Genomic DNA, 15,252 nt, shown 5'->3' on the forward strand with positions numbered 1-15,252 from the left:
CTAGAATGTGCAGGGCTAGTGCAAGTAGTTGAGAGAAGCAAGCTGTCCTTCTTCCACAATATCAATACCCTCCTTGCCAACAATAATTATTCTACATTGGGAGTTTTTCCTCTTATCTGCTGATGCATGTAAGGGCGGTGGTGGTGTTAGTGATGGGATATGTTGCCTCTTGATGTTTCCTGGACTTTCTTTAAATGCTGTGTTTTGAACTACGAGATTAGGAAAAGGATTCTTTGCATTTGTCTGCAAATCTGCTGGCAGCTGCCTCTTCAGCATTTGACCCGGATCTGGCACGGACCTTGCAGCCTAATTTTTTTTCACAGTGACTGCATGCCAAGATTTAACTCTCAAAGGGTTTGTTCTTCTCCACCAGCAAATGAAGTTTCAACTTCTTATGCAGAAATTCTTTTGGAGTCCTTAGACTAGCCCAGAAACCAGGAGAGGAGCCTTAACAGGGCTACTCAGCAGAAAACATCATCAGTACCTCTCTCTATCTGCAATGAAACCTTGGTGTTGTGATTTGGTGCTTTTGCTGGCTCCAGCTTGCCCAGAAGTGCTCAGAACATGCAAGACTAAGCAGCTAGTGCTGTTGGGAAGAAAGGGAGCTTTCTTTTCTTTCCCTTCTTCCCTAGATGTCTGTTTCCTTCCCTTAGGTGGCACAGGGATCTCCTTCAAGATTAATACATCCCTACTTTTGATGGGCAACTTGAGAAACTCATGCAAAGACTTAAAATATGTCCTTTCTCAGCCCAGGGTGGAGACCTTTGTTAATTAACTTGATTTTACCTGATTCTGAGGGGTTTGGAAGCTGAATTCAATTCATGAACTACGTTGTAAATAGGACTCAATGGGGAATTCAGTCCTATCTACAAGCTCAGCAGGAACCAATCCCCAAACACTTTATTCTCTTATGTGTCTGCCAGTCCAACCACTTCACCAACAGTGGTGCCAGTTCAGCACTCTATGGTAACTGTGTCTAAGCTCCTCCTGAGATTCTGGGATGTGCATCACTCTCACTCTCTTTGGTATATGAACCCTACTTCAGAAATATTTTCTGTCATTATTAAGTTTCTCCGTTATAGTTTTGATTTTTTTCTCTGGGTGATGAATGATGGATCTAACAAGGAGGCTGCAGACAACACACAGAATAGTCTGCTTGATTCACATATGGCTGAAGAGGAGCAGGAATTTGCTGTGATGTGTTACACTTCTGTTGCGGCTTTGGAACCTGAGCAGAAATCAAAAGTCAGTCCTACCATGGGGGGAGCTTTGTGTCTGGTTGGGCACAACCCTGCATGACAGAAGGGTTTATAATGGTGATGATAGTGGTGAAGTTCATACTGATGGGTGCGGACAAGGACAAATGTTCTTCCTTGTGTGTGAAATACTGGATGGGCTGCTGTCCCCATTGATGTTATCTCTCTAGATACCAGACTGGTGCCTCCCTCAGACCTCATGGTAGATGGGACAGGGACAGGCAGATGAGCCCCTCTCTCTCCTGCCATCCATGAAGGGCTGTTGGGGACCCTTGGTTCACAATAAATGTCACTTCTGATTAACAGTGGACTCTACTCCCTTGGTCTGACATTCAAACCCTCTTGTACTCGCTGTCCCTTAGCAGCTCTCCTGCCCTCCAGCACAAAGTGCCTTGCTTGGATTTGGTTTTGAGGAAGAGATCCAAGGGCCAGCTTTGGTTTATTTGGTCTCTGATGGGAGTGGTGGCACTGATTTCCTGGCTCTATTCCCTACTAAGAAAGGCTCCTCTCCCCAGCTGCATTTTGAATGCAAATCTTGCTCATAGTAGATCTGTAAGTAAATGCAAACGGATTCCTTTCTGACTCTTGAATCCCTTCTATGCTCCCTTAGTCCAAGGTTTGTGTACATAGGCTGGCTTGGCCATGAATAAATACAGCAGCTTCATATTTTCTTGCTGCTCTCAGGTCAAGAAAGCAAGGTGGGAAAGACATGATAACATTTCTCTCACCTCCTCCACCACTATCAGAACATTTTGCAAGCACTTGCCTGTTGCACAATAAGTCACTGACATCCACTGTGTCTGTTTTTTGTTCCCTCTCCCTCACCCCAAGTTCTCACAGCTCATTAAAATCTTCAACTCGCTGGGCCCTGAGAAGTTCCCCCTGGTGGAGCAAACGTTCTTCCCAAGCCATAAGCAGATGGTGAGTAACTTTGCTTTCTTCTGATGCCACTATGGATGAGGAGGAGACAACAGATGCAAGCTGGGCACAGGAAATGGTGGCGGGAATGCTGGGAAGAGTCTAAATTTTGCTTACAGAAAAATACCAGCTAAAAAGTGATAAGCAAAAGGCACTGCTTGGGAACCTCTTTCCTTTTTTGCCCAGCCCTCCCCCTAGGTCATGTGAGGACCCTGAAAAAATATACAAAGAGGCTCAAAGGCTCAAAACTAAAGCAGAATTCCATTTTAAAACAGAGTCAACGAAAAGCTCATCCCTTAGAGCAAAGAATCACTCTATTCAGATTAAGTGGATTTTCCCTACTCCTGGAATTGTTTAAAATATGCTGACAATTTGGAACATGGATCCTAAGAAATGTTTGTTTCACAATATTAGTTCGCTTGGTCTGTCACATGCTCACCATCCATGAAACATTTATCAGCATGAAGGTACTCAGGGTAACTTGGAGTTCTTAAAAGAGTTTGTTTCAGCTTCTCATGTTTTCTTTGCACAGTGCTTTGGGGTCTGGTCTTTCTGTCAACAGCTGAACACTCAGTGCCCTGTGTGACTGCTGGGCACTGTACCAAACTCTCAGGGCACCTTCCAAAGAAATCTGCGTAGGTGCCTTTAGTCCTGGAGAACATGGCAAAGAGAGGGGTTTTGTTTACAGCTGGTCATGGCTCTTGTTTTCCCTGCCTTAAAGGAAAGACTAGTCCTTTGTGAGTTTTTGCTTCCAACTTACATCCATGAATTAGTGGCTCTTCCTACATGGCTGAAGCTTTGATGAAATCCTGTATGAACCATGACCCCCTGTGTGGCCACTGGCTGCCTGAGCTAATTTCCCAGGCTTGACTGTGAACCCAAGCAGCATTGACAGCCTGAACATGAGGGTTGTTGAGATGTCAAACTAAGGCTCAAAAATGTTTAATCCTGTCTTTTCTCACACACTTGTTGCAACACTGTGGGCCAGCCACAACAAAATAGGGTGTAGATACATGATCATCTAGTTTCTTGTGAAAAATCCCACTGCTGCCTGATAGGTACTCAAATATTTTGAAATGCCAGTCCTTCACCTCTCTGTTCCAATACTCTCTCTCTACCTGTGCTGTGTAGACTATGGCACTTCCATGCTTCACAGGCACATCGTGGAGGTAAGTACAGTCATGAAGTTGTATTATAATTTAAGACATAAAGAAATGGATAGTCCTTAAACAATGTGACAGTGTTTTTTACATCTATAAGATTAAATAGTCACACACCTGTTGCATTTAATTACTAATGATTACTAATGATTTATGAAGAAGATTTTGTGACATAAATAATGCTTCAGGACAGTTGTGACTTGGACCACCATTTCAGGAACAGTATTTTTTGAAGACTTGGTAAAGGTTATCATTACAAATAAGTTAGCACTTTTAGCACAATTTTCTTGTCTGGCTGTCTGATTCTTGGTTCCTCAGATGTAGATGTATTTGGTACCAGCAAAGTAGATTGGTTTAGCACTGATCTTAATTTCACTTATTTTCCGTCTTTATAACTAATCACCTACTTGGAGATGCTATTGCTTACTTCCAAAAGGGCACAGGAAGCCTTTTAAACTGTAGGTAATCTCATATTAACACAAACACTACTGCTGACATGCAAGCCTGAGTAATCTGGTTTAAATCAGTCACTTCCCAACAATTTACAGAAGCAACAATCCACTTGGGCAAGTTCAGGTCAGCCCTTCCCAGGTGACAGGGCTGGTCTGCCTCACAGAATGAATCTTCACAACTTATAAATATCTTTTCTCGGAGCATCATCACAGAATCCTGGATTGTGGGAGTCTGAGAGGTAAAGTGCCTACACCAAGCATGCTGCACTGCAGTCATCACCAAGCACCTATGGAAGCGGCTTGTCCACTGTGCATCAGCTTCTCCATTTGACAGACAGGAATCTACTGATTCCCTTTTACCCTTCCTCTTCAATCTCTGGGAGGTATTTCCAAGCTGTACCAGTGAGCACTCATAAAACTCACTGTGTTCCTTTGATGCATGACCCTCTGGAAGTGTTTGTAATGAGTGCTATGGTTTTACCTCTCTGCATGACACACACTTTAAGCACTTAAGTTCTCACATAGGAGACCTTCATCTTTCTATATCCAAAATTTTCAAGAGTCTACTTTCTAAATCTTTGGATTAAACAGATAACAGATTCAAAGATCTCTTTCATTATTTCATCTCTGTAGAGACTAGATTTTCCAAGAGTAAAAAGTGAGATATAGGAAGTTTCTAACAGTAGGTCCGTTTTTGTGAGCATTTTAACTTATCTGAAAATGCTTTTTCTGAAACTTCTTTCTCACGAGAACAGGGCACTTTAAATCAGCCTTAAATGGTAAGCCTAAAGAGAGGACACAAGATTCTGACATTTCACAGCAGAAAAGAGGAACTTCACTTTGTTATGGGCATGCACCTTTCAGACCCCTCCATAATGATCAGTTTTCTGGAAATAAGTGCAATCTGGTAGGTGTTCTTCCAAGGACCTACTGGTGCTACAGCCTTGCTCTGTACTGACCTCCTATGGCCAATTAACAACTGGGAGTCATTAACTTCAACATGGGTTTTTCGCCTCTCCTGGGCTTATGACCACAGTAAAAATTCTTAGAGAGAACAACCTTTTAAAAAGAGGAAGGGAATCCTGAAGGGATCTTTGCCAAAGTGCAAGATTTGCCAGAGGTGGAATATCTCCTTTGGGATCAATAAAAGAGTATCAGGAATGGGAGGGAAATTAATAAATCCAGTTGCAAATCCATTTGTGTACATTTGAAGTCGACAAAAACTAATATAAGTGAAGCAGAGACAGAATGTCTGTGATAGAAATAAAACCACTTTACTGTTTAGAATAAAAGGACACTATAAAAAGTGAACATTATGCAACATTACCTTAAAAGACAATATACATTCACTGAATATAAAATTTATAAATAACATGGAGGAAATCTGTAAACAGTGCTAGAAAATTTAGCAACAAATACATTCCTTCTGGACAAATTTTTCACATGGGTTTGGTTCTCTCCCCAAGTTTCCGTGACTATCAGGAACAGCACAGTGGCTCTATGAAGGAAGGACAGTGTCAGAGAGAAGGAGAAGCCAGTACATGCGAAACAGCAGCAAATGTTTAGTGGGTTTTTATGTTTTTCTCTCAAGACTGGTAGCCCCAGAAGTTACTTACTCTAAAAAAGACCCAAACTTTTTGCAGTTCCCTAAATTCAATTCTGTCCTTCTAAGCAATAAAGCACATTATAAGCAAGCAGTATTTTCAGAGACCTTTGCAAGGATGGAAACTTGTTCTCATGGAGGCCTTTATTTCCAACAGTCTTTACTGTAAAAACACAACAGTATGTTTCCCGTCACTGTGAGGTAGCATTTCACTCTGACAAGTATGAATGGGATACAATGATAGATTTATGTTTTAGAATAGGCCTACCTAAAGGGCCATTAACTCTTCAAAACATGGGAAGTTGGGACTTTAAAATGGCTTTTTTTTTTTTCCCATACAGGGGAGGTAGAAGCCTCCCACAAGAGGACTTTATTTAAGGAACTCCATGCACAGATCTCCTCCTACTCTCTACCCCCCCCCCCCATTTTGGAAAAGGCAAAGAGAATCTAACCTTTCCCAAACCTTCAATATCTATTTTTGTAATTTTAAAGGGAAAAACACTCTACAGCAAGTAAGGGGGAAAATATGCATAAGAAACTGAACAGCTTCTGTCTAGAAACTAGCTTGCACTTTTAAAAGTATTTTTAATAATGTTTATGTGTCTAAAGCATGGTGGCAGGGAGTGTGTGTGTGTAATCCTGAACATCTCCATTGGCAGGCAGAAGTGACTTAGCAAGGCAGAAGAAAGGAGAGCTGACAGAAAGGAAGAAGTCTTTGAGTCCAATTTAGAGCCTGTTCAATCCATGTAATGGCTTCCACTTAAGGAGTGCCTTCAGGCAGGTCCTTAATGCAAGCACAAGCCCAAGAAATGCATGTCCCTGATAGCATCCACAGAAACAAAATAAAGAAACTTCCCAAAAGAAATGTATTTTCACTAGATTCTTCCCCCTCCTTTCGGCTTCACATTTTGAAAAGCCTTAATAACTGTTTCTTTACAAAGCAAAGGCAAAGATTTGCCACCAAACCTCTGCCTCTGCCAATCTAGCTGTCTTCATCTCAGAAACATTTTACCGTCTGCAAAACAAAGTGGAAATATGCTTCACTTTCTGGTAATGCATCTACTGTTTTGTTGTTTACAAAGCACATAGCTACATTATATCCTACGTAGGGACACAAGTCCTCATAGTATTAGAACGCAAATATTTTCACAATAATTTGAGTGCAATACTGTGATGTCTCAGCTAGCTAAATGAATCAGTGGCAGGTAAAATACGCAGAGCTGCAGTTTAATGAAAATTCAAATCAACACTTTACTGCATTGAGGGGCATTTTTGTTTAGCCTTCCAAAGCTGTGAGAAGTGGCTGCAGCTCAAAGAGACACTGGCTTTGCCAAGTCACCTAGAGCTTGAGGAGGGCCACATCCTGCAATGCCGACTCCAAACAATGCAAACGCTGAGGGCAGCTCCATTCTGCCCTCAGTGACCCTCACAGATTTTGTCAGCCATGCAAAATTTGAACAGAGGTTGTTCCACTGGGCCCAAAGCCCAAAACCATATTTTGCCAAAAGGAACAATTTTCTGAACCACCACCACCACCTGATCCTGTGACAGGTGTCATAAAGCAGCCTACTCTCCCTCTCATCTCCAGCCCATTATTTAGGAGTAGTCACAGGGAAGAGGACTTCTGAGGAGTGTTCCAAATCTAAATCACAGGAAAATCCAATAAACTTTCAATATGTTTTGTGCTGCATTGCCACTCAGAGCTGCTGGGAAAAAAATATATGCAGCAGACCTAGGCTCTTCTTACAGCAATTCTGTGAAAATGCCCTTTAAAATTCATGCTAAAAATGAAGTTTTTTGCTGCAACAAGTCATCCAGCAAATGGGGCATTTCAGAGGGTGTACATCTGGCAGACCTCTGGTACCACACAAGGAACTTAAAAGCACATCAGGGCCCATCTCAGACACTCATTCTTTTCCATTTGGCAAAGTGGTTCTAAACAACCCTCTAGTAATTGAGGTCACTGACAGTAAAATGCTGCATTGCCCCAAGCTGGAATCACTGCAACAACTTTTTCCTGCTCATGGCAGCTCTGCTTTCTAAGTGGAATGAACGGAAGATATATGGAAACTTAAGATAAATAATCATAATAATACAAAAATGAAGTTAAGCACAATCTTCTCCCTGCCCAAGCCCTCCCCATCCAAAACTTAAGTCACCCATTTTGTCAGCACCCCTTCTTCACCATCATTAAAACTTAAAATACTTTTATTTGATAAGAAAAATTATATTATAGTTTTCTTAATAATAAAAAAAACAAAATATAATGAAAAAAACTTCTCCAGTCAACAGCAAAGCACAAGACAGTAAGGCTTCTCCTCCCACATGACTGCAGAACATGGTATGAGCACATGCACAGGGCTATGTTTAACAGTGCCTAGAGGGAAACACAGCACTTGACACAGAAGGAATCCTCTGGGCAGCTGAAAATTTTATGATCCCAGACAACACTTATTAGAAGACCACTTTTCCTTGCCTAGCCCACACACACACTTCCTTTCACCATATAAACAAATGCAGCTATTGTAGCTGCAGGGGAGGAACCATGGTGCAAGGAGTTACAGAGGAAACAATGACTGTAGCCACTACTGCAGATACACTGGAGTTTCAATACCTTAAAAGCGACTCACCAACTCGGAATGTCAATATTTCTGTCTTTAAAACACAATCAAACCATTATTTTGTTTATAATACCAAAAAAATTCCACATCCTGTCAAAAATAGCTTATGTCATTATGTGTATATACATCTTAGTTCAGCAAAACACTATTTTGGCAATACTTTTTTTTTAATAATATGAGTTCTAGCAAGTCTCCCCTTTCCCTCTTGCACATTATTGATTTACAGTTGTTATTTTTGCATCTTTTTGGTTTAAGGTGTTCACAAGCTGGTTTTGCTGTTGAAGCTGAGATGCAAAAATTTCAGGGGCCAATGCTGCTCAAAACAGGATGGGACAACCCTTCTTATGCTCTGCTGTAGTTGCATTTACCTCCCTGAAAATAGGGGATGGGGTTTTTGTTTTTGAAACAACAACAAGAAGAATACAAAACACTCTCTTTTGTTCTGGGTAAAGCCAGAACCTCAAATGTGCTGTTGCATTCACACTGTGACTGAATCAGCAAGGACAGTCAGTCAACAATGCTTTTACCAGATGATGTGGTCAGACACACCAGGTAAAGTCTCCCACTGCTGGAGTCAATCACATTGCCAATCTCTCCTAGAGAGAAGGATTTCTTTTGGATGTAATTTTGTCCATAGTTTAGGCTGGGTTTCTTTTCATTTTGCTTCATTTGACTGATTAATCTGATTAATGAAATCTGTTTGCCTTAAAATAGATTTTTCTATGTATCTTCAGCACTTAGTGCATGAGGAGGGGTGATGGGAAGCCAGCGCATAGAAGAATACAGTGCCTAATTGGCATAGTTTTTAGATTTTTGTTTTCCTAAAAAAATAGAGATTATATTGCTACAGCTAATGATACATGTAAGAGAGCAAGAGCTCCATCTTTTTTTTTATTTTTTTCCTTTTTTTTCCCTCCCATTTTTCCCTCTGGTGTGCAAAAGTAAGTTCTCAAATGTTGTCTGATCAAAATGAGTGGTATCAAAAAATGGAAAAGGTGATTACAAATTCAGTAAGGTAGCACAGACTTTTTTCTTTCTTTTCCTTTTTTTAAGTGTTCGAAGTGCTAGAATTTGCATGAAAATAGGCACTAATTTCATTGTCATCATCACGATCTGGTAAGAGTTAGTGTCCAAAGGAAGATCAGCCACAAGTAAGGGAGAGGGGAGATAAGGAAAGGGAAAGCTGCTCAGGGATCTGTGGCATTGATTATCGTTTTGTCTGGAGGTGCCCATCCTCTATACCAGCTGCAGTAGCCTTCCACCCTCTGGATGCAGGCATAGTGCTTTGCTTGATATCCTGAGTGGCCGAAGTTGGAGAGCATGTCTGTCCAAATGCACTCATTCTTGGAGGTGGCAAAGCAGGGCAAATAGTAGCAGGGCCTAATCTGCAATTGGAAAGAGAAATCAGGTAAGGCTACATGTAAAAACAACATTATATAATATGTCTTTTTAACAGAGACAAGTGATTCAAAATTCCACAGCCTAAAACCTTGCTTACTAATCCAAAACTCAGCCTCAGTTCTGTAAGCACGTAAGCATGTGCTTAGCTCCACACACACAGCTAATTCCATCATCAAAAGGGCTTTTCAGGTGCAGAAAAGTTGATCTTATGTCTATGTTTTTGCAGGCCTGACGCCATGTGCAAAAGTCTTAGTTCCAGTGCCAGGCTGTGAGGTTTTAAGCACTCAAAATGTTTACACAGGAAAAAAGCTGGACATATCTTGCCAAGCCTTTGGTACCTGATTTCATTCACCTGCAAATGATTCTGCATAGATTTTGAAAGTCTTCCCCAACCCAAATTAACTCCAACAGGATATTAAAGGCATAGACTCTTCATTTTTATTTGATCATCTCTTCTCTGGTCTCAACACTAAAAATGAACTTTACTTCTTCTCTGTAAAAATTGTTGTCCTCCATTTCTCTTCCTGGCTGTTCTCCAGCATAATTGACTATTACCAGCCAGGAGAAAGAGAGTTCTTGGGCTTGAATGTCTGAATACCACCTTAGAGACACACCTACCTTGCAGCTACAGCCCAGGTGATAACGGTGGTTCAGTCCTTTGCGCTGGGACAGAGTCAGCCGGTCCCATTTCTCATACCAGTTGCACAGGCCAGTGTAAACCTTCCCCTCATACACCCGGCCTTGAAAACAGACACATGGTCACAAGTTAGCACTTCTCAGCTCAAGCACTTCTCTTGTTTCCTGACATTGCTAATGCTCTCAATATGTTTGGCTTCAGCCACTGCTCAGCAAATGCTTTCTTTTTATTAACTGGTTCAGGAATCTCTGGCCAGCGAGATAACAGCACTTCTGAAAGTCAGAAGTGTTGTGCCAGCTGAGATCACCACCAGCAACATGCAGGTTAGTAATGCTCTCCAGCTCCTCTTAACAACAGAGCAAATGAACTGACACCTTCCCTAGAAACAAGACTTGGCAACTGCCACATGTCTATCTCCCTGCATCCCCCCATCTCATTCTCCAGCTCATTCCAAAAATGACCTTCCATTTATGACACAGCCCAGTAGCACCCAGTTCCCTGTGACAGATGTGCCAGCTCAGGTATAAATTGAGAGCCATGAACTGTCATAAAGCATACTTGTCACAGCATCTCTGTGTATAAGATACACTTCAGGAAAGAGAGGGATATCTAGAGAGTGAAGTGACTCTCAGAGTCACTCAGAGGAGAGTACTGAACACCAGAATACTGTTGGCCATCTTAATACTTAGGAAATTGTGTAGAGAGCTGTCTACACTGCTGTCTGTACCCTTAGCAGTGTGTATAAAACAGAAGAGGTTTAGCTCATGGAGAAGTACAAGGTCCATTACCTGTAATCAGATATTGGTACTTGTTGACCTCCAGCTTGACTCCACAAAGACTCTCAGAGGCTTCTGTGTAGATGTACTGAACATGTGGCATTATCTGGAAGCCCCTGTACATCTAGAGAAAGAATAAAAAGTAATCTTAGGAGGACAAATTTTACTTAAGGTTCTTTACAATCTACATTCCTAGTTTGTGGTGGTAAGCAATAAATTTCTAGTTTTTACAAGAGTGAAGGAATAATGACACTGGCTGGACTCATGGAAGTCTCCCTACTTGATCTGCTGATAAAGCAGAAAAACCACCTGCTAATAAGCCATTGCAATTCAGCACAGGGACCAGTTTTTCCCATTCATATTAGTTCCAGTGGCACTGACTGAACAAAGCGCCAATGCTGCAGGCTCTGCCAACATCCTGAATATTATTTTCCCCCTTATAAAGGTCAAAATTAGGGAGAAATAAAATTAGTTCAAGCTTGGAATCTTTCTCCTCTATGTGATTTAAACAATTTCTTCCAAACTAAGGGGTTTCTATTTTAAACAATTACCCTATTTTCCAGTGTTGCTGCTGTAAGAGTTTCAAACCTTTGGCGCTTGCTCTAAGTCATCAAGCCAGACACCTCCTTCTCAAACGCGTAGCACACGCAACTCCTGCTGACCTCAGCAAGGACTTACTGTTTCCCTAACTCAGTGAATGCAGACATTGAGTTCTACACCATCTTCTAAAATTAGTCCCATACTGATGGGCGCCATAAAGAAAATATCATGTACACATAATTCCTCTGCACTCCTCCTCCGTCTTCATAATCTTTCTTCCAGCTCAGTTTAATAGAAACATGAGCCCACAGATACACTGGCAGTTGGATTCAGTCAGAAATTAGCACATGTCCCCATCTGACCTGGCCTTATTGCTGCAATTTAGAGAAACTCATGCCCACCTGTTAGCAGCATAATGAAGTCTTTGCATAGCAATGAAGCAACCACTACATGCATACATTGGACCCATCAAACATATCCTATTTTTGAAACACAGGGGATTATTTTCCTGAGAATTTCATCTTTAATTTTCTTTCTGTCCTTTCAAATCATTCAGTCACTCTTTTTTCCCCTGCCAACTCCACAAATGGCCAATATTTAGAAGTTAAAGAAGAAATAATACAAGTGAGAGAGAATCAGTTTCCTGGCATTGCCCAGGCTATCCAGCCTATCCTTTTCTCTCTCATCTTTACTGACAGACAGCACATTCAGTTTAGTAGTAAATATTAATTATTCAGGCAAAGGAGGATCAAAAAATCCCAAACAATCCCAGAGCTATAGATCCCTGCTGCTGTGTCACCTAAGCTGTAGTATTCTTCTCCAGGCTGCATTCTATTCCTTTAAGTCTCCTATTACCCCAGGGTATTTCACCATTCCCCTACCTCCTTTAGAAACAACAAATCTTTTTCTTTCTGGAAGAACATATGTTAATTTAATAGACTTTATGCTAGGCCCAAATACTTAATATAAAACCCTAAAAAATTACTACTAATTCTGTGATGCTGAGAGGCCAAATTTTCTTTGGAGCATTTGTGGAATGTCAGCCAGGTAAGTTTTTTTTCTCCTTAGATTCCCCTAATCAGTATGATCTTGTAACAGTGCCACAGCTCAGTAACAGCACTGCTGGGTACAGTAAAAGACACACTAAAGAGTTTGCATTTTCCAGCCTTTCTTCTATACCCAGCTAATATGCAAGCAAAGTACTTTTTTTAAATTAATCCTACTGTACCAACAAAAATTCACAGATCATGCTTGAAATATGACATTGCATCCATGAGTGGCCAAAGTCTTTCAATGGAGATGGAAGAAGTGAACTTTACCTAATCTCTGCTTTATCCCTGCAATTTTCTTGGTATTGGATGACCTACTCAGATTTTCCAATCCAGTCAACAGAGCTGGAGATCTAGATTCTGGCACAAGCATCCTATCTGTCCTTGGATGAGTTATTTAGCCCTCAGCACACTTTTGTTTCTTGCTTCCCAAGGGTACTGTGAGGAAAGGCACATAGAATAAAGGTCACATGTCCAGACCCCTTTGTAGTGGGTGTCACAGCAAGAAGCTCAGATATTTCAGGTATCTAAGCAGATAAAGCCAGCTAAGATAACAGCTGGGGCTGCCCAGTCCCTCCAGGCAGTGCATTATCAACACTGCAGAGAGCTGCACACTGGGCATGGCAGTGCAAGGGATCTGTCACTCACAGTGCAGAGCTCCCAGTCATGCTGGGCTAATTAAGCACCTCTGTTATAAGGTCTGCATGTGGGCAGGCACACTTGGAGCCCTTTCTTCCTCCTGCCCACAGGGCTATGAGCTACCCTAATCATTCCCCTGGGAACTGCTCAGGTCCTTCCTACAGGACTGTTAGTCATCACTTTTCACATCTTCTAAGCTATCAAGCCCAACACGACTGCCTAGGAAGTAGCCAGTGATGCTGAACTGGGGCTTGTTTTTCAGCTCCTGAACCTAATTTCCTGTTCACATTACCATCAGGGCCACCACTGTCAGGGCTGCTAAAGAAAGCATGCTCAGCCTCCCAAGAAGCACTTCCACTCAGCCCTCAGTGATCCACACTGATGGGAGCCACTGCCATGCTGATTGAACCCATGCTGGGGCAGACAGGGCCTCCCACACCCTCTGATGACTGAACAAAACTCACCAGGAGGACCTTGGTTCTCACAGAAGGAAAAAGAAAGTTTGGCAAGGGAGAATCCTCTATAGATGCCCACTGTTCAATAAAACAATACCTTGAGCATTATTTTTGGATACACAAAATGTCTTGGAAGTGCTGTTAGACCAGTCAGAAGAAACCCACCCATAAAGTTAGCCTCTCTCCTAACTGCTACCCTCAGAGTTCTCCTGTCCCCACAAATGTGTATTTTTGGAACCATAATAACAGGCAATAAAGTATTAGCAAGCATGACGTGGTGATGTCTGCTAGTGCTGCTCTATTTCCATCTGTGTCAGCATTCCCCTTAGTAGCCCCCATACTGCCTCAGAAATGCACAGGAAAATCCTGTGGTGGTTCCTGCTGCTCAAACGACTTCACACTGTGAAACTGTTCATGATGTTCCTCCCTCTATCCCTCCCATGTGAGGTTGTACTAGATACCAAGAGCAGGGAGTCACACCTTGCCTAACCTTCAGTTACCTAAAATATAGGCAATTCACAGGAATTAGGCATCCTCTCTAGTCAAATGCCAAGAACAGACACCTCCAGAACAACTCAGCCCATCCTAAAATAGCTGCCTACAACTTGTGGGCTGAATTACATTTCGGTGGTTCCTCTCTCTACCCATTGACAATCAAGAGAGCAGGAAAGATTCAGCACCTCATTTTAGTCTGTCTAAAATTAAACTAAATTAATCCTACCCCACTTCTTTCCTCTTGGGACTATCACATTTCGCCCCATAGACTCATTTTACAGATAAGCAACAAACAAAGGAAAGTCTCCTTGCTTCTGGCAGCCTGTGCAGGGTGCTGCCATGGTCAACCAGGACTGTTTGTGCCCATGGAGGAGAAATATCTTATCTCCTTGTTTCCTTTGCAGTTTCCTGAAATAGGCTTGGGCCATTCTCAGAATGCACTGCAAGATCACAGAACACATAGGGGTTAGATCAGTCCTGTGCAGATTCATGACACGTGACCTCATAGTATTCTTATATTATTTGAGAAAGCAGTGGGGAGAGGCAGAGGTTGCTTGGAAAAGCACAAGACCTCTTCAGACAACCAACCTGAACTCTAGAAAGCTCAGCACTGTTCTGTCCCAGTGGGCTGACCTTGTGCTCCAGTCTAGGCCTCAAGCTGGTTTAGTTGTGAAATGCAGCAACAAGTTCAGGAATGTTAGTGAGATCAAGAATCTAACCCACAAACTCCAAGGAGCCCATGAAAGGACTGCGGAGATGGTTTGTTGCCCTTTAAGGCTTTCAATGCTTTCCCCAGACAATTCAGCACACAATGATAGACTCAATGGCTTGTTTATTTTTCACCTGCAGGTGCAGAAGGGTTTATGCAGACTGACATGTTAGTTTTATCTTCAGAGCTGCTCCCATGCAGCTGTACAGAGCCATAGGCCTCCCTGGTTCTCTTTTCAGCAGGAGGACAGTTAGCTTTCATTGGAGCAAACAAGAGAAAAATTTACTGTGTCACTCTGAACTCCCCCACTGTATGGATCTAAATCCCTCTTTATACTGAAGTCTCTAAGCTCAGCAGAAAGACAGCAGGGTTTCCAAAGAAGACAGTTGGTTTGTTTGTTTATGCAGAACTTTGTCCTCCGGACATTCCAGTCCTACTGAGCACTTTGCTTCAGGTTCCTTCCTGCCAAAGGTCACAGTTAAATGTCCAGTGCAACATCCCACCAGCCCACCATCCAAGCAGCTGATACAAGCGCAGTTTG

The 15,252-nt window shown here is 42.1% G+C and overlaps 2 protein-coding genes across 2 annotated transcripts in view; one reads left to right on the forward strand and one right to left on the reverse strand.

Annotated features, from left to right (window-relative positions):
- Positions 1 to 15,252, forward strand: part of SYN3 (synapsin III) — a 196,978-nt gene that overhangs the window by 62,286 nt on the left and 119,440 nt on the right. The window contains exon 8 of the mRNA XM_039725534.1: positions 2,088 to 2,177. Within this exon, the coding sequence (XP_039581468.1) occupies positions 2,088 to 2,177 (90 nt within the window). The remainder of the gene's footprint in view (positions 1 to 2,087; positions 2,178 to 15,252) is intronic.
- The window catches only part of TIMP3 (TIMP metallopeptidase inhibitor 3), a 37,356-nt gene continuing 27,141 nt past the window's right edge, over positions 5,038 to 15,252 (reverse strand). The window contains exons 3-5 of the mRNA XM_039725537.1: positions 10,837 to 10,948; positions 10,030 to 10,151; positions 5,038 to 9,395 (exon numbers count right to left, since the gene is read on the reverse strand). Coding sequence (XP_039581471.1) covers positions 9,198 to 9,395; positions 10,030 to 10,151; positions 10,837 to 10,948 — 432 coding nt within the window. The 3' untranslated portion in view covers positions 5,038 to 9,197. The remainder of the gene's footprint in view (positions 9,396 to 10,029; positions 10,152 to 10,836; positions 10,949 to 15,252) is intronic.

Source organism: Passer montanus, unplaced genomic scaffold (assembly GCF_014805655.1).
Source record: "Passer montanus isolate IOZ18808 unplaced genomic scaffold, ASM1480565v1 scaffold55, whole genome shotgun sequence".
NCBI lineage: Eukaryota > Metazoa > Chordata > Aves > Passeriformes > Passeridae > Passer > Passer montanus.